The 22901-nt window shown below is 40.4% G+C and overlaps 1 protein-coding gene across 1 annotated transcript in view; it reads left to right on the top strand.

Annotated features, from left to right (window-relative positions):
* NHSL1 (NHS like 1) overlaps positions 1 to 22652 on the top strand; it is a 222457-nt gene extending 199805 nt beyond the window's left edge. Inside the window, exons 7-9 of the mRNA XM_075862425.1 lie at positions 1558 to 4791; positions 5030 to 5159; positions 20449 to 22652. Of these exons, the coding sequence (XP_075718540.1) occupies positions 1558 to 4791; positions 5030 to 5159; positions 20449 to 21160 (4076 nt within the window). The 3' untranslated portion in view covers positions 21161 to 22652. The remainder of the gene's footprint in view (positions 1 to 1557; positions 4792 to 5029; positions 5160 to 20448) is intronic.
* Positions 22653 to 22901: the final 249 nt, after the last annotated feature.

Genomic DNA, 22901 nt, shown 5'->3' with positions numbered 1-22901 from the left:
GATTGACATTGTTTTATTATGCCGGATGCTTTGGATAGTATTTTTGTTATTGTACAGTAAATCGTGTTTGTAATTTTGTTTAATCAGAGTCCTAAAATCATTAGTTCACTATTGAACACCAATATACATTTATAATCCTCATACACTTTGCAAATATTTTGCATTACTTAAAGAGGCTCTGTCACCAGATTTTGCAACCCCTATCTCCTATTGCAGCAGATCGGCGCTGCAATGTAGATTACAGTAACGTTTTTATTTTTAAAAAACGACCATTTTTGGCCAAGTTATGGCCATTTTTGTATTTATGCAAATGAGGCTTGCAAAAGTCCAAGTGGGCGTGTTGAAAAGTAAAAGTCCAAGTGGGCGTGTATTATGTGCGTACATCGGGGTGTGTTTACTACTTTTACTAGCTGGGCGTTCTGATGAGAAGTATCATCCACTTCTCTTCACAACGCCCAGCTTCTGGCAGTGCAGACACAGCCGTGTTCTCGAGAGATCACGCTGTGACGTCACTCACTTCCTGCCCCAGGTCCTGCATCGTGTCGGCCACATCGGCACCAGAGGCTACAGTTGATTCTGCAGCAGCATCGGCGTTTGCAGGTAAGTAGCTACATCGATTTACCTGCAAACGCCGATGCTGCTGCAGAATCAACTGTAGCCTCTGGTGCCGATGTGTCCTCGCTCGTCTGACACGATGCAGGACCTGGGGAAGTGACGTCACAGCGTGATCTCTCGAGAAAACGGCTGTGTCTGCACTGCCAGAAGCTGGGCATTCTGAAGAGAAGTGGATGATATTTCTCATCAGAACGCCCAGCTAGTAAAAGTAGTAAACACGCCCAGGTGTAACACACATAATACATGCCCAGTTGGACTTTTACTTTAAACACGCCCAGTTGTACTTTTGCAAGCCTCATTTGCATAAATACAAAAATGGTCATAACTTGGCCAAAAATGCTCGTTTTTTAAAAATAAAAACGTTACTGTAATCTACATTGCAGCGCCGATCTGCTGCAATAGCAGATAGGGGCTGCAAAATCTGGTGACAGAGCTTCTTTAACATGTACAGATCTTGAGTGACAATTATTGTACATCTTCATCCAGAGCTGCATTCATAATTCTCCTGGATGTTACGTGGAAGTGGTCAAATATGTGCTGATAGAAGCAACCTGTGTTTAGGAACGATCACAAACCCAGTTTATCTGAAATCCTATAATGCAGTGTTCTCTGCTGCATTGCATTTTGGAAGATTAAGATATTTGATTAAATTATGTATAGCCCTTGATGTAAAGACTACACCCAACAGAAAGCAAATCGGCAGGATATGTGCTGTACTGACACTGAATCAGCAGCGACTTGGAGCAAAGACGCTGACTAGAGTAAGTTTGGATCTGTACACGATAACTAAAGCAAAATGTTTTCATAGTTCTTAACGTTATATGTCAATTATATTACTATGTACAATATTAAATTGGATTCACAAGTGTATATGAGTATCTAAAGTTAATGTTCAAGTTTTCTATCATAAATGCCCTAATTTTTTATATTTTGATCCAACAGCAAGTGTGGGGCAGATAGGTTTCAGGGGACATTCAATGCACATACCAGAGAATTACAATGCACTGGATGATTTCGAGCCATGCCGCTCTCCCACGCAGAGGTCCGAAACCAGGGACTTCAGCTGCCAGACTGATGAAATAAAGATAGTGCCCCCTTCTGTCCGAAGAATCCGAGCCCAAAAAGGACAAGGCATAGCAGCTCTAATGTCTAATTCATCAGGAAACATGTCTTCGCTAAGTGACCCTGCTGCATACGCTCCACATTCGACTGGGGATTTTAATTTCCGAAGCTTGCCAAGAGCAGGGGCAAGGGTTTCTATACAATTTCTTGAGCAAAAGTCAGAGGGTTCCAGCCGTATAGAAGACTCCTACATTACATTGCCACGTCAGTTAAGCAAATTACAGGTGGATAACAGTGTAGTTAATTTGCGAAATACCCCCAGAACAGGCAGGCTACAAAGGCCAAAGTCCCAAGAAGTCAGGGGCACAGAAAGAGAAGTGTTTTCCAATCCAGCATGTGTGGTGTCTCCTCATGCTACATATTCAACAAGAATCATTCCTAATGCTATGTTGTCATCTTCCTCAGAGGTTATTGCCATTCATACCTCACAGAGCACTGGACATCTGGAAAGCAAGGGAATATCCCACTGTTCATCTTCCAATAAGAAAAGTGTACGCAGGGATCATGTCAGCAATAAGGATGATCACCACTTCTCGGGTGGTAACTGGAGTGAAAGCAGTTCAGCCCGGCACTCTCAATCTTCTGATACTCTCTCCCCTAGTGCCATAACAATCATTTCTCTGAGTGATACTGCGGTGTCCCTGCACAATACAAACAGCATGAAAAATACTTCCCAAAGCATGTCGTACAAAGTAAATGCTGCCTTTAACAGTCACTCGCAGGACAGTGATACCCGCAGCGATTCAAGCTACTCCGATGGTCGACAAAGAAATGGCAGCATAACCAGCAGCATTAATAGTGCCGACCAGTGGTCATCTGAAATGAGGGAAAATGACGGTTGTGCTCCGTCAAGAAAAGCATCATCTGCAGTGTCCGGCTCCCCTGTGAGTAATATGAGCACCGGTAGTTCAGACAGAAAAGCAGATTCCAGCTCACTCTACTATATAGACCATGATGGCTATTACACTTCAATGCACATGGATTCTGGGATAGCTCCAGGAAATCAGAACCATCACAGTGACATTCATAACCCCCGGAATAATGTCATAACTATGTTCGATAAGAAAGATTCTCTAAACATGGATGAATCATCAAGCTATAGTGATAAATCTCTAACACGCAGCATATCGTTGAAAAAGTCTAAAAAGCCTCCTCCCCCGCCTTCTAGAACCGATTCTCTTAGACGTCCAACTAAGAAAAGTCTCCAATCAAATGGACAGGTGCTGAATGAAAAGCTTATTGCTACTCTCCAGCAGTCACTACAGCTAAACTTGAAGAGTAAAAGTAGTGGCTCACCATCTCAGAGCCCCTGCAGTGACTATGAGGATCCCTGGGTATTGCGCTCTCGCAGTCAAAGTACAGTAAGTGCAAGCAGTAGTAGCATGTCGGCTACCGCTCCCAATATGTACTCTATTTGTCCGATTACCCTTTCGCAGAGTGATACAAGTAGTATAAAGTCTGAGTATGCTGATCAGTGGAGCTACTACATGGATGAGCAACCAAAATCTATAACACGCTCCCCTAATAAATCAACTACTGAGTACACTGCAAGGACTGTCACTCCACAGATACATACTGGACTTGCTAAGCAGAGCAATTCATCTCCAGAAAAGGCTTGCAGAGTGACATCACCATCTAGTGGATATTCAAGCCAATCAAACACACCGACCAATTTGACACCTGTACCACTTTTATTAAGAAACATGTCACCTGGAAGCGGTAAAAGCGGCAAAATGAAACCCAAAGTGCCCGAAAGAAGGTCATCTCTGATCTCTTCTGTTTCGATTTCTTCATCATCAACATCTCTTTCTTCAAACACATCAGACACTGTACAGCAGACCATTAAAAAAACTAATCTTGTCTTGCCGTCTTCTCCAACTCCTCCCCTTACACCAGACCCAGCACCTCCATCCATAATGGATGATTATGGGTATTTGCCATCATTTCCACATTTTCCACCTCCACCTCCAGAGGCAGTAGTGTTCCAGTCAACTGAGGACAATCTGTGGGTTTCACGTTCTAAAACTGATAATTGTGCACCTGTGACTTGTGCTCCACCCCCTCCTCCCCTACCAATTCTACACTCCAAAGCCCCTCTAATTCCCCCACCTCTGCACAGAAAATCACTGAAAAGTAAAACTGAATCTTCAACACAAGGAAAAGGGGACAGTGGGAATTTTAATTCACTAAATAGCCTCCACAACAAGCAAGACCTGATAAAGCCAAACACTCCTCTTGTCACTGCTCAGGCACTGCAAATGATACAGTTAAGGTCTGTTAAAAAATCATCACAACTGAAGAATGAAAAAATAACTGAACAGGTGGTACATCCCAAACGTCACGATGAGACGTCACCCTTATTTTCACTGCCATCATTAGAGCCATCTGCTTCTCTAGATTCCCGATTATGCGTAAGCGTCAAAGAAAATAAAAATTCCAACTTGCCAAGCGAGCAGCTACAATACTCTGATTCTCAGAGCTGTTCAGATACATTTACAACTGGTGAAACAACAAACCTAGAATGCAGAGAGAGAGAATATCAGAATTCACCATACAATGGAAACAAAACCATTTTGTCCAAAATGTCATCTCCAGAAGAGAAACTAAGTACTTCCCAAAGTACACCAAATGCATCTCCCAACAAGAAGCCTCCTCCTGTTTCAAAGAAGCCCAAATTGTTCCTTATCGTTCCACCTCCGCAGCTTGATTTGGCAGCAGAAAAAATAGCTCAAGTTAATGAAAATGTGAGACGCATGCCAAAACCCTCCAAAAGGGATTCTGTAAGCGAACATTGCAAGGAGGTAAATGGTCGTATAGCTGATGAGAACAATTCAGAGAAGACTGCTGGCTTGGCATGCCGGACAAGGGAAGCAAGTTTGTCCCCTTGCGAAGTTGAAGAAGAGAATACATTTTTCAGACAGTCTCCGGTTTTTGAAACTACTGATTACCAGATAGAAGACATTTGGGCCACAATGTCTGATGAGGTCCGTATTTCAGATAACAAGACCGGGACTGCTAACTGTGACCAAAATACATCACAGGAGGAAGAGAATGGTAAGAGAAGTCCCCTTTTACTTCAAGCCCCTCTCTAAAATAAACTTTTACTTTATATGATACTCTGTATGTACTCTGTATGTACTCTGTATATATGGTTCTCTGTATTAATTATATGTGCATAGATTTACAATGTGAAACGTGGCCAATATAGTTTTTTGGTTTTTCTTCACTTTTTTTTTTTTTTAAAGGTTTGTTTTTTTCAGTAACATTTTCTGCTTGCTTTATTCACATTTAGCTGATGTTTTTGAGACACAAGCTGCGAGTTCATCACTTCCTCACAATAATGATTGCATAGATGGCAATGGAGACGTATTTACTCCGACAAGACCTAGGACCACTGAGGACCTGTTTGCAGCCATTCATAGGTAGTGTTCCTCTTCTATGCCTTTTTTATGCTCATCTTATGACCATTTTCAGTTAGCTCTTTTTCATTTGAGACTATAACCTATTTCAAGTGACAACTAATTGTATTTTGCAAGGGTGGGCAGGCATAAAGGTTTGATAATTATTCATTTTGTCTTGTTATATTTTTTGTATCTGTGTCTTGCTGCTTCTATGCTAAGGAATGTCTATGATCTTGTGCTTTTTTTACTATGTCTATGTAACCTGAATGTGTCAATGCTTTCTTCAAACTTTTACACAGAATGATCATTTAGAAAACAAGAGAATTACATATGAACTGAACAGTATATGGCCTTTTTTTTTTTTTTAGAAAGGGTATAATACAGGAACTAATCTCTTTACCCATAGGTGACCATGTCCCTAGCCATAGGTGACCATGTCCCTAGCCATAGCTGACTATGTCCCTAGCCATAGGTGACCATGTCTCTAGCCATAGGTGACCATGTCTCTAGCCACAGGTAACCATGTCCCTAGCCACAGGTGACCATGTCCCTAGCCACAGGTGACCATGTCCCTAGCCACAGGTGACCATGTCCCTAGCCAGAGATGACCCCGTCCCTAGCCACACGTGACCATGTCCCTAGCCACAGGTTACCACGATTTTATCTTTGCATAGCTGTAATCGATCAAATGCCTAAAATGCATATATATATCTAAAAACTATAATATATCCGCTATTATTGATGTTTGGGGTTAAAATATTGTACATAGCATAGTTTTCTCTATCTCATATATTGGTAATGTATATTGGATAAAATTTATAAAATGTAGATAGATCCAAAATGTCACCTGTAAATACCATTACTGCTGGTTGAATGCATTGAGCTTTAATGTAACTTATTATAAAATCCAACATAAAATGCATGCAGTAACAATATTTCAAAAAAAATAACTTGGCCATAATGGCCGGGGACAGTCATTTGCTTTGGGTAGTTACTGTTTTTTGGTCTGACCCGCATCTCTAAAAGACAGTTCCGGCTATTCTTTCAGCCTTACCTCCTGCTTTAGTGTGTAATTTTCCATCATTTTAAATAACATTTACTATTATTGTTTCACTCATTGGATAATGTTTTATACACCATGTGGAAGAAAAAAAAAGGAAAAATATTCATTCTACATCTCTCTCTTTCTCTTATTTTTTTTATCTACTAATATCCCCCCTCCTCCAATTTCCCCCCTGTCAATATCCCCTCTACGTTCTGCTGGTTGTATAACGCAGTTTGGAACAGAGCCTCAACGCCAGTGCCTCATGGCAAGCATGGCAGAACCTGGCAAGTAGAACGGTACACAGGACCCATGTAGCTCTGTATATGACCAGTGTTGGATTACTGTATGTCTAATTCATTCCAACATCATTGAAAACCCCTATGTTACAACATTGTGGAGTTGTATTCCCCTGCTAGCTATGCATTTGGAGAACATTACCTCTCATTATTCATCCTGTTTTGGTTGTGAAAAGTTTAGATGTACGTTCAGATTATTAAAATTGGGGATTGGTATTTTGATCTGCTTGTTATATGTGGTCAAATACATATATCTGTATGTTAAATGTGCAGTTCCACTTAGATAAATAATGGGAGTATTTCAGGGAAAGCACCGTTTAGCTCTTGTTTGTGTATATGTATACATTTATTTGGATGTGGTTGGGGGGATCTAGTTTTTTTTCCCTTTATATATATGTTCTAACTCAAAAACATAGGTAACTTTGTAAATACATTGCATTACTGATCACGTGCTGATCATCAGTTACCGACTGTATTATAGCCAGTTCTCATCCACAGCTGAATTCACAATTCTCCAAAGTTCAAATCTCCCAATATTCCCTGTTTACTCAGTATCTGCAGAGGGCTTGCTCGGAAGTGTAGTTTTTACACTAAAATTAATTTTAACATGCAGTGTATTGCATTATAGGAGCTTTGCTAAGGAGCAGCCAACAAAATTGTAATTGCAGCTTTGGGTTATAGTACAGTAACTCATGACCAGTGCAAGATAACAGATGCAATCATTTCTAATTTATTTTAAAGGGGTATTACCATGTCAGACATTTATGGCCTATCCATAGGATAGGCCATAAATGTCTGATACATGCGGGACCCAGCTCTGGGACTTGCACCTATCTCGAGAGTGGAGGTCCCTGACCCATCCCCACCTGGTGAGATGGCTGCCACAATCCTGGCAGGGTATAGATGCAGAGGTGGTAGGGGTTCTGGAAATCGCAAGCTCACTGAGCTACCCTGTTTCCTTAATTCCCATTCACTTTTAAGGGAGTTACGTAAACAAAGTAGTTCAGTGAGCTGGACTGTTTCCATAATCCTGCAAATCCACCTTGCAACTGAGTTTCCGCTTCGATAAAGCAGCCAGTGGCCATCTCACCAGGCGGGGACAGGGTCAGGGGACCCGCATCTATCAGACATTTATGGCATATCCTATGGATATACCATAGTTGTCTGAGATTGGAATATCCCTTTAAGTACTGGAATACCAGCTAAATTTTACTTCAATCTATAGGACCTCTGGTGCTATAGGGCTTAGCAGAGTTATGTTGAATGTCATTGAAATGGTTTCCAGTTATGTATGTAAGTAATAAGATATGCCATAAATGCCTGAAAGATAGGTTGGGGTACCAGAGGTGGGGACCCTGTCAGCAGGGCAAGGTAGCCGCCTCATATAGGAGGACACCAAATGGAGTGGTGGGAAGAAATATGTAATTGCAATATCTCCATTGAAATACATGAGCGATACAGTGACAGCAGCTCTCCCCATATTCTCTAGGACCCCACCTATAAGATCCTGTGAAAAGTTCTGAAGTAGGAAACTCCTTTAACCCCTTAGTGACCACCAATACGCCTTTTTACGTCGGTCACTAAGGGGCCTTAGGCTAGGCTGACGCCTTTTCACGTTCGCCTAGCCTACCGGGCTCAGCTGCCTGATGACAGCTGAGCTCCTGCTCCAACGCCTGCGATCAAAGTTTACTTCGATAGCGGCCGTTTAACCCGTTAAATGCCGCCGTCAATAGCGACCGCGGCATTTAACGTTGTTTACAGAGGGAGTGCGCTCCCTCTGTCACCCATCGGCGGCCCGCGAATGCAATCGCGGGTCTCCGATGGGGTGTCATGGCAGCCGGGGGCTTGATAAAAGCCCCCAGGTCTGCCCTGGACATATGCCTGTTAGGACGCGCCAGAGGCACGTCCTAACAGATTGCCTGTCAGATTTACACTGACAGGCAATAATGCTCTGGTATACGAAGTATACCAAAGCATTATAGCAGCGATCGGAAGATCGCACAGTAAAGTCCCCTAGTGGGACTAATAAAATAAGTCACCAATGTGAAATAAAGATTATTAATAAAAAGTACAGTAAAAAAATAAATCCATTTTTTTCCATAAAAAGTGGTTTTATTTAGTAAAGTGTAAAAATAAAATAAAAGTACACATATATGGTATCGCCGCGACCGTAATGACTCCATTAATAAAGTTAATATGTAATTTAAACCGCAAGGTGAACACCGTAAAAAAAAAACGCAAAAAACGATGGCGAAATTGCTATTTTTTTCCATTGCCCCCCAGAAAAGTCATAATAAAAATGAATCAATAAGTCCCATGCACCCCAAAACAGTACCAATCAAAAGTACGTCTCGTCCCGCAGAAAACAAACACAAAAAATCACTACATTGATGGAAAAATAAAAAAGTTACGGCTCTTGGAAAGCAACGATGCAAAAACAATTTTAGTTCAAAAGTGTTTTTATTGTGCAAAAGTCGTAAAACATATAAAAACCTCTACATATGTGGTATCGTCGTAATCGTACCGACCCATAGAATAAAGGTAACATGTTATTTACGTCGCATAGTGAACGGCGTCAATTTAAAAACGCATAGAACAATGGCGGAATTTCAGGTTTTTTTTATAATCCCCCCAAAAAAATTTAATAAAAGTTAATAAAAAAATTATATGTACCCAAAAATGGTGCTATTAAAAAGTACAACTAATCCCGCAAAAAACAAGTCCTCATACAGCTATGTAGACGAAAAAATAAAAAAGTTATAGCTCTTTGAATGCGACTATAGCAAAACGAATAAAATAGCTTGGTCATTAGGGCCTAAAATGGGCTGGTCACTAAGGGGTTAAGCTTTGTTTAGATGAGACTGGATACCGTCTTTAAGGCTACCAGTCCCAATGCAGTGTGTTGTCAATGGGTTGATTCTACATGTTACATATAGTTACTAGGGGAAAGCCTAGCTGTGCAGAGATAGGGATAAACTAAGTAAGGAAACACCCATATATTGTCTTCCGTAGCTTGACCATATAGGAAATCTTGCCTAGAGTTCAGCTGTTTCACAAACTACAAAGCTATCTTGGGGTTGGTTGTATATTGGGTATTTATGATTTTCAGTATTTGCAAAATATGTGTTGGATTCCAAGATCTACCATTTTCATTCACAATACAATTGACATTTATGGGATATAGAACAGCAGGTGGAGGAGATTTAGTAGAACTTTATAATAGACAACAATGAATGTTTTCTTGGAGATGTCATGTATAAGGAACTAAGCACTAGTTCAGACAAATATCAAAAAGTAGAAAATTGTGCTTTATATCTTCTCAATGTCAATTGACAGAAAACAAATGCAATAAAATTGTCAAATGTGATTGAAATATATCACGCATCTGAAGGTTAGAGTCCTGGAAATGTCCTGGTTAGAATTCCATGAAGGAGTTTCTCCTTCATGGAAATAACAAAGGGAGAAAAATAAATAACATTTAACCCTTTATTAACAATTTGTTGAAACATTAAGAAAAAACCTTTTTACAATCCATTTCTCTAATATTCAATGGGAAACTCAATGCTTGTTTTTACTTATTTACACATTTTTAAATATCCACGTATTTGTAAAATGTTATATACTATATTGATTACACTTACCTTGGTCGATCGCTATTTAAACGAGCACGAAACGTCCAACAGGTATTCTTTAGACAGGGCCACCATCAGGGCAGTACTACTAGTACTGCCATCAGGGGCCCGGCCACAATGATGAAAAATAGGGGCCGCCCCCGCTTCTCAGCTGCTTTAACCCAGGACCGAGCACATTTTGGCCTTCAGGACCAGCCCCATTTTTTTTCAAATCTGACGTGTCAATTTATGTGGTAATAACTCTGGAATGCTTTTGCCTATCCAAGTGATTCTGAGATTGTTTTCTCATGACATATTGTACATTATGCTAGTGGAAAAATGTGGTCAATAAATTCATTGCTTATTTGTGAAAATCACCAAAAATTTTCAAAAATTATGATTTTTCGAATTTTAAATGTATCTGCTTGTAAAACAGATAGTAATACCACACAAAATAGTTACTATTTCACATATTCCATATGTCTACTTTATATTTGCATTGTTTTTTGAACATTTTTTTTTCTAGGACGTTACAAGGCTTAGATCTTTAGCAGCAATTTCTCACATTTTCAAGAGAATTTCAAAAGGCTATTTTTCAATGTCCAGTTCAGTTCTGAAGTGGCTTTGAGGGCATTATGTACTAGATAGACCCCATAAATCACCCCATATTAAAAATTGCACCCCTCAAAGTAATCAAAACCGCATTAAGAAAGTTTCTTAACCCTTTAGGCGTTTCACAGGAATTAAAGCAAATTAGAGGGGAAATTTACAAATTATTATTTTTTTTTGCTGAAATTCATTTGTAATACATTTTCTTCTGTAACGCAGAAGGTTTTACCAGAGAAACGCAACTCAATATTTATTGCCCAGATTCTGCAGTTTTTAGAAATATCCCACATGTGGCCCTAGAGTGCTAATGGACTGAAGCACCGGCCTCAGAAGCAAAGGAGTACCTAGTGAATTTTGGGGACTCCTTTTTTTTGAATATATTTTAGGCACCATGTAAGGTTTGAAGAGGTCTTGTGGGACCAAAACAGTGGAAATCCCCCAAAAGTGACACGGTTTTGGAAACTACACACCTACTTTTTTTCTGAAAAAATATAAAAAAAAATATTTGCAAGGAATAAAAAGCACCCCAAAACTTGTAAATACTACTACTTGTCCCAATTACAGTAATACCCCATATGTGGTACTAAACTGCTGTTTGGACCCACAGCGGAGCTCAGAAGGGAAGGAGCGCCATTTGGATTTTGGAGCGCAAATTTAGCTGGAATAGTTTTCAGTGCCATGTCGCGTTTGCAACACCCTGGAGGGACCAAAACAGTGGAAACCCCCCAAAAGTGACCCCATTTTGGAGACTCAAGGAATTTTTCTAGGGGTATAGTTAGCATTTTGACCCCACAGTTTTTTTGCTGAATTTAGTGGAATTAGACCATGAAAATTAAAATATACTTTTTTCTAAAAAAACATAGAAATGTTTAATTTATACAATGAATAAAGGCGAAAAAGCACCCCAAAATTTGTAAAGCAAATTGTCCTGATTACAGCAATACGCCATATGTGGTAATAAACTGCTGTTTGGACCCACGGCAGATTTTGGTTTATGCTAATGAGCTTTCTTAATGCCCAAGTGGGCGTACTTTTACTTTCGACCAAGTGGGCGTTGTACAGAGGAGTGCATGACGCTGACCAATCAGCATCATGCACTCCTCTCCATTCATTTACACTGCACTAGCGATATAGATATATCGCTATGTGCAGCCTCATACACAAGCCCTAACATTACTAGTGTCCTGATAATGAATACACATGACCATCCAGCCTGGACGTCATGTGTACTCAGAATCCTGACACTTCTGACTCTTTTTTGTGAGATTCCAGTAACGGATACGAAATCTCGCGAGATCTCGGAGCTAAACGAGATTTGGTTTCACTTGCCGGAATCTCACAAAAAAAGATTCAGAAGTGTCAGGATTCTGAGTACACATGACGTCCAGGCTGGATTTCATGTGTATTCATTATCAGGACACTGTAGTAATGTTAGGGCTTGTGTATGAGGCTGCACATAGCGATATATCTATATCGCTAGTGCAGTGTAAATGAATGGAGAGGAGTGCATGATGCCGATTGGTCAGCGTCATGCACTCCTCTGTACAACGCCCACTTGGTCGAAAGTAAAAGTACGCCCACTTGGGCATTAAGAAAGCTCATTAGCATAAACCAAAATCGCTCCTAACTTTGTGAAAAAATATTGTTTTTTTAAATAAAAAGCATTACTGTCACCTACATTACAGCGCCGATCTCCTTATATAGGAGATAGGGCACTTATAATGTGGTGACAGAGCCTCTTTAAGGAATCTATCTAGGGGTATAGTGAGCATTTAGACCCCACAGGTCTTTTGCAGAATCTATTAGAATTAGGCCATGAAAATGAATATGAACATTTTTCCACAAAAATTTTGAATTTTTTCATTTTCATAAAGGATAAAGGAGGAAAAAGCACCCCAACATTTGTAAAGCAATTTCTCTCAAGTACGGCAATACCCCACGTGGTCATAAATGCTTTTTCAGTGGAAATTAATTACCCTTTCAGGGCTGATCCATTTTTTGCTTTTACATTTTAGTTTTTCCCTCCCCGCTTTCCAAGAGCCATAACTTTTTTTTATGTTTCCATCAGTAGAGTGTTGTGAGGGTTTATTTTTTGCGGGAGGTGTTGTAGTTTCTAGTGACACCATTTAAAGTACCATTTAATGTACTGGGAAACAGAAAATAAAATTCTTTGCAGGCTGAAATTGGAAAAAGCTGCGATTCCTCCATGGTTTTTTGGGTTTAGTTTTTGCGGCTTTCACCGTGCGGTAAAAACAACAGCTTAAATTTTTTCTGACACTTGATACGATTACGGTGATACCAAATTTATACAGTTTTTTTTATATTTTACTACTTTAAAAACTGTTTGTTAAAAAAACAAAACGTTTTGTTTCACCACATACCGGGAGGCATCAGTTTTTTTAATTTTTTGGTTGATTGAGCTGTGTGTGGGCTTATTTTTTGCGGGACGAGCTGTAGTTTTTATTGGTACCATTTTTTTTACATACAACTTTTTGATCACTTTTATGTTTTTTTTTTTTAAAAGCTAAGATGACCAAAAAACAGCAATTTTGGCATTTTAAATTATTTCTTTTTTACGGCGTTCCCAGTGCGAGTTAAATAATGGTATATTGTAATAGTTTGGACTTTTACAGATGCAGAGATACCAATTTTGTTTATTTTTTTATTTCTTACATTACTTTAGAGGAAACATGGGAAAGGGGGATTTTTTGGACTTTGAATATTTAATATATTTTTTTCACTAATAATAACTTTTTAAACTTTTTTTTTTTTTACCCATTTTATTAATCCCCCTAGGGGACCGGAACGAGCGATTATTAGATCGCTGGTACAATACACTGCAATACTAATGTATTGCAATATAATATCATTTTTACAGGCTTCTGTAACAGCGCGATCGCTGTTCCTGTCCGTTAGTCCCGGGTGTTAGCTGTAATACACAGCTGACACCTGCAGAATATGGAGTGGGCGCAGCGCATGAGCCCGCTCAATATATAACCCCCCCCCCGCACCACGACATGCTAATAAGTCATGGTGCGCAAAGGCGGTAATGCGCAGCGGAGGGTCCAAAGTGAAAAGGTTTGTAAGGGCTTGTTTTTTGCGGGACGGATTGTAGTTTTTATTGGTACTATTTTGGGGTACATACAACTTTTTGATCACTTTTATGATTTTTTTTTTAAAAGCTAAGATGACCAAAAAACAGCGATTTTGGCATTTTAAATTATTTCTTTTTTACGGCGTTCCCAGTGCGAGTTAAATAATGGTATATTGTAATAGTTTGGACTTTTACAGATGCAGAGATACCAATTTTGTTTATTTTTTTATTTCTTACATTACTTTAGAGGAAACATGGGAAAGGGGGATTTTTTGGACTTTGAATATTTAATATATTTTTTTCACTAATAATAACTTTTTAAACTTTTTTTTTTTTTACCCATTTTATTAATCCCCCTAGGGGACCGGAACGAGCGATTATTAGATCGCTGGTACAATACACTGCAATACTAATGTATTGCAATATAATATCATTTTTACAGGCTTCTGTAACAGCGCGATCGCTGTTCCTGTCCGTTAGTCCCGGGTGTTAGCTGTAATACACAGCTGACACCTGCAGAATATGGAGTGGGCGCAGCGCATGAGCCCGCTCAATATATAACCCCCCCCCCGCACCACGACATGCTAATAAGTCATGGTGCGCAAAGGCGGTAATGCGCAGCGGAGGGTCCAAAGTGAAAAGGTTTGTAAGGGCTTGTTTTTTGCGGGACGGATTGTAGTTTTTATTGGTACTATTTTGGGGTACATACAACTTTTTGATCACTTTTATGATTTTTTTTTTAAAAGCTAAGATGACCAAAAAACAGCGATTTTGGCATTTTAAATTATTTCTTTTTTACGGCGTTCCCAGTGCGAGTTAAATAATGGTATATTGTAATAGTTTGGACTTTTACAGATGCAGAGATACCAATTTTGTTTATTTTTTTATTTCTTACATTACTTTAGAGGAAACATGGGAAAGGGGGATTTTTTGGACTTTGAATATTTTATATATTTTTTTCACTAATAATAACTTTTTAAACTTTTTTTTTTTTACCCATTTTATTAATCCCCCTAGGGGACTGGAACGAGCGATTATTAGATCGCTGGTACAATACACTGCAATACTAATGTATTGCAATATAATATCATTTTTACAGGCTCCTGTAACAGCGCGATCGCTGTTCCTGTCCGTTAGTCCCGGGTGTTAGCTGTAATACACAGCTGACACCTGCAGAATATGGAGTGGGCGCAGCGCATGAGCCCGCTCAATATATAACCCCTCCCGCACCACGACATGCTAATAAGTCATGGTGCGCAAAGGCGGTAATGCGCAGCGGAGGGTCCAAAGTGAAAAGGTTTGTAAGGGCTTGTTTTTTGCGGGACGGGACGGGACGGGTTATAGTTTTTATTGGTACTATTTTGGGGTACATGCAACTTTTTGATTACTTTTTATTGATAGTGATTCTGACATTGTTTTTCAATTATTTTTTTTGCGGTGTTCACCGTGCGGGAAATATAATATTAGTTTTATAGTTTGGGTCGTTACGAACACGGTGATACTAAATATGTGTACTTTTTTTTAACATTTTTTTTTTTTCCTATAATAAAAGACTTATTATAGGAAAAAAAGCATTTTTTGTTTTTGTAACTTATAACTTGTTTTTACACTTTTTACTTGTTTTACTTGAAGACTGGCAGCACTGATGGCTGCTATAATACATTACACTACCTAGGTAGTGCAACGTATTATAAACTATCAGTGTGACGATGAGAGTCACACTGATAGGAAGCATAAGAGGACCGGCCTCCGGCTGGTACTCATAGGCTGCCGTGCATGGCAGACCTGGAGGCTGTTCTATGGCCCCCGGTTTTGCCATGCAACCGACTGCAACACCAGCAAACGGTCCCCGGGAAAGTTTGTTGTAGCAACAAACTTTCCAGTTTGTTACAGTAACAAACTTTCCAGTTCGTTGCTACAACAAACTTTCCCTGCGATCACATGATCGGGACCTGAATTAATTAGGTCCTGATCATGTCTCCAGGACCAGAGGCAGGGGTGAACATCGCGATCCGGGTGTCCGTGCTACTCTGAGACACCTGGATCGCGCTTTTAACACCCACCGCTGCACAGAGCCCAGCAAGTGCCAACGTGAATTTACTGTGGGCGGTCGGGAAGCGGTTAAACATTTGGATGAGTGCCCCAGCGTTAGTCACTTGGAGAAAGGAGCGGACCCTGCAATGTAATAGGGCCCGTTCCTTACTCTGAAGTAACTAACGCAGGGGCCCAGACACGTCCATCTCTACACAGCCGAGTGTCCCCCCCCTCCCCATCCTGCTTCCCATTCCTCCTGACGCTACTTGTAGAATATATAAAGTAATGGTTGTTAAAATGTTGTTTTTTTTCGTTTCCCTAGCGGTTTTTGCCGCGATCATATTAAAATCATGGCAAAACCGTGTTATTTGTGCTGCGATCACGAAAATTGCATAAAAAAAATTATACAAAACATGAAAAAATAGTGCTTTGACCGCACTAAGGCCTTATTCAGATGGTCGTGTTCGGTTCGTGATATACGGAGCACGTATCGGCCGTATTTCCCAGGCCGACCACAATTCAGGGATCATTACAGTTATCAATGATGCTTTCAGTACAGGACCGTGCACAGTGTTCCCACGGGAAGGGAAGGACTCCTATGATTATAGATAACTGTAATGCTAGAAACCCGGCTTCCTGAACTGTGGTCGGTCTGGGACATACGGCCGACACATGGTCCGTATATCACAAAACGAACATGAACGTCTGAATAAGGCCACTTGTCTCCTATTTTTGGTGCGGATTACGCGCTGAAAATGACTACAAATTACAATATAAGCCGATATTCAGACGAACATGTGTGAAGTCAGCTGTGAATAACAGATGTTTTTCATAGCCGATTTGCAACTGCACGGTACCCGTTTTTACAGATCCCTCATAGACTTGAGTCTATTGAAGGATCCGTGAAAATGGACACAAATAGGAGATGTCCTATTTTTTTTACAGGCCCTTCACGCGGTACGTTAAAGCAACGACCATGTGAATAGCCCCAAAGAAATACATGCAGCCGTGTGACGGCCATTAAAAAAAAAACCTTCACATGGACGATTAACACGTTAGTCTGAATAAGCCCTAACTTATGTGAATGGGGTTTTCAAAACCCCATGCACGTGCAGCAGAATTTTTTTTTAGGAATTTAGGACGTGCTGCTGATTTTTAAATCAGCGCATGCCTATTATGTTGCAGAATTGTAACGTATTTCATCCTTTACAATGTGAAGGGTTAATTTGCTGTAAATCCTTAGCAAATTCTATAAGGCCACACGCGCACATTGAGGAATTTGGTGTACAAAGTCCTCATCAAAACCGCAGGTAATTCTGCAAGCAAAATCTGGATTCGGACATTTTTTGCCCCGCAGTTTCCAACGCGGTTTCCCCGGCAAAAAAACTCTGTGTGAACAGGGCCTTATTGTCGTGCGGATCTGCTACACGGGTGTGTCACATCTTCGTCAGAAATCAAAGGGAAAGCCTCAGATTTTTGCTGTTGAAAAACACATTCAACTTTAATGGCAACGTAAGAACGGAGCATTAGTGCTCCTTACATCCTCACAATCGCTTCCCCCTCCCTTAATGCCCCTTCACATCTTGTTGTTGCCCTAAGTTTATTGTGTACATCTCCTAACGTACAGTAAAAACAACATAGACGATAATTCTCCATTATGTCCTTTTACTCTCCATCTGGCTCGTATATGTCGGTATACCTTATTTTTGAAGGATGGAAAAGGGTAGTAGACTTTGCTATTCCAGCCTGAGAGATTCCACAAAAAACGTATACGGATCCTGACAATAGTATGTGGACAGTGATGTCAGGAGCTTCCCAATGCTGGATTCACCAGGCAGAGCATTACAAGTGCTCTCCTGTGGACTTTGTCCCTGGGAAAGCTCCTGACATCACTGTCTATATATGTAAAGTAACATCGGGATTCTCCAGGGCCGGAATCCCTAGCCATAGCATTGCTGATGCTCCGGCCGTGGACTCAGGCTTTGCAAAGCTTCTGACGTCACTTTACGTATATGGACATCAGGAACAGCGCCATAGTCCCTGGGCAGAGTGCTAGTAGAAGGCTCCAGCCCTGGGAAAGCTTCAGTAGTTTCCCCATGGCCATTCCCCGGGCGACGTATCCCACTATATGCCATACAGAGGGATACAATTTGGCTAAATAGATCAAAATCCAGAGCATTAACCGGTCACTGCCTGCACCATGGTCTCATTCACTGTAATTGACATCGGCACCAAAATCAGATAATGTTTATAACGTACAAACGTGACTGCCACACTTTCCGTTGCTCAACCCAGGTAATGGAGAGGTGGGCCAGAGATCTTGGCTGTATGGGGCTCAGAAATTTCTGATGGTGGTCCTGGCTTGAGAAAGGGGGTGGTCCCCCAAAACGTCGCACAAGTGTTGTCAGACGCCAATCCTCCACGTGTGTTGTCTCTGCTATTGGCTAAAGCCCTGGATCTAACTGAGAAGACTAGAGAGGAACTCTAACCAGGACGTTCCCAGCACTCTAACCTTCAGATGGGTGATATATTTAAATCACATTTGGCAATTGTGTTGCATTTGTTTTTGTCAATTGACATTGAAAAGATATAAAGCACAATTTTCTATTTTTGACATTTCTGTCTGAACTAGCGTTTAGTATCTTTATACGCTATATCTAAAAGGTTGAAAGCGCCTTTTATTGCACTACCACAGGTTAGTTCGATATTAAGGTCAGAAACTACATTCTTGGAGATATCAACAATCATTTTCCCTTAAAATAAATGTTGCTTTCATCCCATTGATAATTCAATTAATCTCATAATATTTGTGTATCTACAATAAAGGGAGACAGAACGCCCGGCGCACATCGTGCATCATCCCTTGTTGGTAGTTCCAATGGGTCAGGGTAAGCGGTTATGCTTACCTAATGGTGGTGTGCTAGGAGCACAACACCCTGATGTGCCTGTAAGATGTTAAAGAACTGCAGCTGGTTAATCCCTGAGGGGGCCGTCAAGACTCCCTCAGTAATGTAGATAGGTGAAGAAAAAGGATAATATTCTCCAGCGCTGTCCAGTATTGTTGAATTCATGAAATCAATCCAAGGCAGGAGGTGTAGAATAAGATATATGTTTAATAGGTAAAATAGCTACACGTTACGAGATTGAACCGATGTATGTTTTCTTATGCCTGATGAGGAGATCGGTTCGATCTCATAACGCGTAGCTATTTTACCTATTAAACGTAATGAGAGATGTTGCACGTTGCCATGCACTTGATATCTGTATAGTAAATGCTTTACCACTGCAGTCTCTGTGAGGTAGGATTTTGCAGGGATGATCATAATTCCGCTATAATGAGCATTTATGAATGCTCAGGAGACGAGATAGACAGGCTGGAGATCAAGCCGTCAGTGCACTACACTGACAGATTTTACTGGGATTGGGAAAGAGCAGCCTGCAGTGTGTGTGAATACATGCAAGCTGCACAAACAAGACGTTACATCATTTTTAACCCCTTCCCGACGTTAGACATACAGTTACGTTATAGCCGGCAAGGGGTATAAAGCGAGCTCGTGGGCTAAAGCCGCTTCATACTCAGCTGGTGCTAGTTACAGCCAACACCTCATTAAAAACGTTTGGATCGGAGATAACTATGATCTGTACATTTAACCACTTACATAGATGACAGCAGTATTTAAGCCATTAGAAAGAGAAGGGTAGCTTCCTCCATCAGATCATCACCCCCCGCCACCCGGGACATGATTGCTGGGTGCTGATGGTTGTCATGGCAGCCTAGGAGTCCACTAAAGGCCCCCATCTTTGATGGTTGTCAAGGCCCCAATCTTTGGGCTCCTATTAATCCCTGCGGGTAAGAAACACAATATACTGCTATACATAAGTATTGTAGTATACTGTGCAAGCGATCCAACCATCACTTGTTTTATTCCCCTAAGGACTAATAAAAAAAATTAAAATGCACAAGAAAAAACTCATAATTATAAGTCCATCACTTTCATAAAGAGAGCGTTCCCCTGCCTCTCCCTTTTCCCCCTGCCCCTCTCGGCGGTGATTGACAGCTGGCTGCTGCGTATCTGCATAAAGTACACAGCAGCCCGTCAATAACTGTAAAGAGGGCAGGAACAGACGAAGTGAGGCAGGGGGAGCGCTTTTTTCATTAACACATTAGACTCAGAACTTTGACTTCGGTGTATTCTTTGAATGTTCCTATTTGACAATATTTTTACGTGCCATTTTGGCTGATAGAGCGGACCTGGCATCATAGTCTTATGACAGATCCAATTTAAGTTGTCTTAGTGTTCTACTGCCGTCTAGTGGTAAGATGTGTTATATATTGTAACTGCTTTTTAATGTTCCTCTTCTTTTGTCTTAAGATTCGATTAAACATGATGTTAATGTTTAATTAGGGGATGTCCCCTAAAATAATAAGGAGGGATGTGCCCTAATAAAATAATATAATATAATTTATTTAATGTGTGAAAATTCAAGATTCTTGTATTTTGCTAAGTGGAGCTGCACTTTCAACATATAAATCCAGTACATTTTGGGGAATAACTATTGTAACATCTTCTCTCAATAACTATGTATACATTCATATATAATTTTTTTTCTTCAATAATAGATCCAAAAGAAAAGTCCTTGGCCGCAAGGATTCTGATGATGATCAATGCAGAAATCATTCTCCTTCACCGCCTGTCACTCCAACGAGTAGTTTCCCAAATGTAAGCTCCTTTAAGCAGCCAGGAGCAATCCAAAGAAGCATCCGAAAGTCTGCTACAAGCAGTGACAACTTTAAAGCTCTGTTATTGAAAAAGGGAAGCCGATCTGAGAGTGGTTCACGTATGTCTGCTGCAGAAATGCTAAAGCACACTGACCCAAGGTTTCAAAGGTCAAAATCTGACTCCTCTCTGGAACTGCCTGATAGTCCAACATTGCTATCCCCAAATAAGAACCGAAGAGCCCAAGAGGAATGGGCTAAGAGCGAGGGACTTATGCCAAGGAGCATGTCCGTTTCTGGAACCAGGTACAGCCGCTCCAGAACACCACCCTCAGCAGCCAGCAGCAAGTACAATATCCGAAGCCGCCTCCAGAGCAGTCCTATGACAGTCATTTGTGAAGGAGAAGGAGAAACTTCTGATCATGTTGAAAACAGATTTACCAAGGCGCCACTTAGATGCACAATGAGTGTAGATAGGTTTCAAAGAACTGCCTCTGAACTAAATAACTCTTTAGGTGCCGGCGATTCCAATACCAGAGTCCACATAGACTTGATGAGCAGATTTCTGGAGGTTAGTCCAGGCAAAGACAGTGGTTCTGCAGAAGAAAATAGCTAAGACATTGAGGGATGAAGACTAATGAAATTTATCAAGCCGATCCTATGGAAGCAGTGGGAAAACTATGATCACAAAAGAGATGTTGCTCATTGCCATGCACTTGATAACTGTATAGTAAATGCTTTAGCACTGCAGTCTCCGTGTGGTAGGATTTAGCAGCATTGACGTAGTAGGCAACACCTGCAAGACAGAGAGTGTTGGAACCAAAGGTGGGAAGAAAGAAAGATCCCTGTGCCTACATTGGCGCTCAACTTTTTAAAACGTTTTGGAGTAAGAAAAACAGCCAGGCACACGATAGTGGGTTTCATGGGCAATAGGTGTATCAAGCTTAGTGACATCTACTTAACAGGGTATTATGGGTCCTACATGCACTGCTAGCATGACTTGCTCGGGAGTCCATCCAGAGCTTTTTCCATTGAGTGCAATTGGTGGGCTGGTAGAAGGCTTGCCATACTAACCCATTCAAGTTGCTGATTCCTCTGGTACTGTTTTTCGGTTTTCTTTCTCTTTACCATTAATTTTGTAGTTGAGTCATATGTCTTGTGTATTTTCAGCTGCTGTGCAGCGGTACAAGCCCACGTTTCTCCTATGTAGAACTTCATGCAACACTAAAAGGCGCTGAAGTTTCCACTACATGCCCATCAAATTACAAAGCATCTTAAGAAATAGATACAAATCTTAGAAAAGGCTGTTATGTGCGGACAGAAACCCATATAGTCTGAGGCTTGTTGTGAACACAGACCTCAAGGTATATGCATATTAACGCCTTGCTGCAAGGTGTGTCATTCTTCTAACTGGTAGCACCTGTGGTGCATTGCGTTGCAGCTATTGCCATTGTGACGCAGTGTAGCTGCATGTTACGTTTCTTTGGCAACCCTACATATTTTCTCGGACTGAGAACTTGCACTACAGAGCTATTTGTATAAACTTTATATATTTACGCTTGACATGAAATTTAACAGGTGAACACCACTGTTTTTTCTCATCTAAAATATCTAAAACTGCTAAATTTTTGGTTACCAAAGAATAATTTCTACTTCCTTTTTAGTTTTGAGATGCAATTATGGCCTGTACCAGTTCTTAACGGTTTTTACTTGTTACAACAAAAGGCGTTTTACAATTTGGACAAACTGAGTTTGTTTTTTACAGTTTTATAGCATCATTTTGATGTATCGTGTAGTTTTTATATTCTTTGTATATATTAGAACTTCTTAAACTTCACTTTTTAACCCACATTTAAAATTTGTACATTTTTGAACATTTTAGATAAACAAAATGTGTAGTTAACCCTTATGCTGCTGGAGGAGGTTACATGATCTTGTGAGTAATTATGTTGCAACCTCCTGCAGCAAACAATGAGTTAATTTATTTTAGTACTTCTGTGAAATGTGGCTGTGACTCTTATCCTTGGTAATACTGTAAGCATTCAGGGGCCTTCAACTTATTAAGACAATGCTGTGACTATGCTTCAAATAAAGCATGGCTGAAAGGACATTGAGTTTGTCTTTATTTGCTTTGGTGTCTATAATGAACATATCTGGATAACTCTAATATTTCTTATTACTGCAATATTAACTTAAAGATGACCTGTCAGCCCTCTGACATGTCTGTTTTAGTACTTACATGTATTCCCCATTTAATAACAATTATGGAGTATATTCTTTTTTTAAGATTCTGTTTTTCGGTTCCTCTGTTATTCCTCCTAGAAATTAAGGAATTAATTGACAACTGGGTGTTACCA

This window comes from Rhinoderma darwinii, chromosome 4 (genome assembly GCF_050947455.1).
Source record: "Rhinoderma darwinii isolate aRhiDar2 chromosome 4, aRhiDar2.hap1, whole genome shotgun sequence".
Taxonomy (NCBI): domain Eukaryota; kingdom Metazoa; phylum Chordata; class Amphibia; order Anura; family Rhinodermatidae; genus Rhinoderma; species Rhinoderma darwinii.
This window is presented reverse-complemented; position numbering and strand designations above follow the sequence as displayed.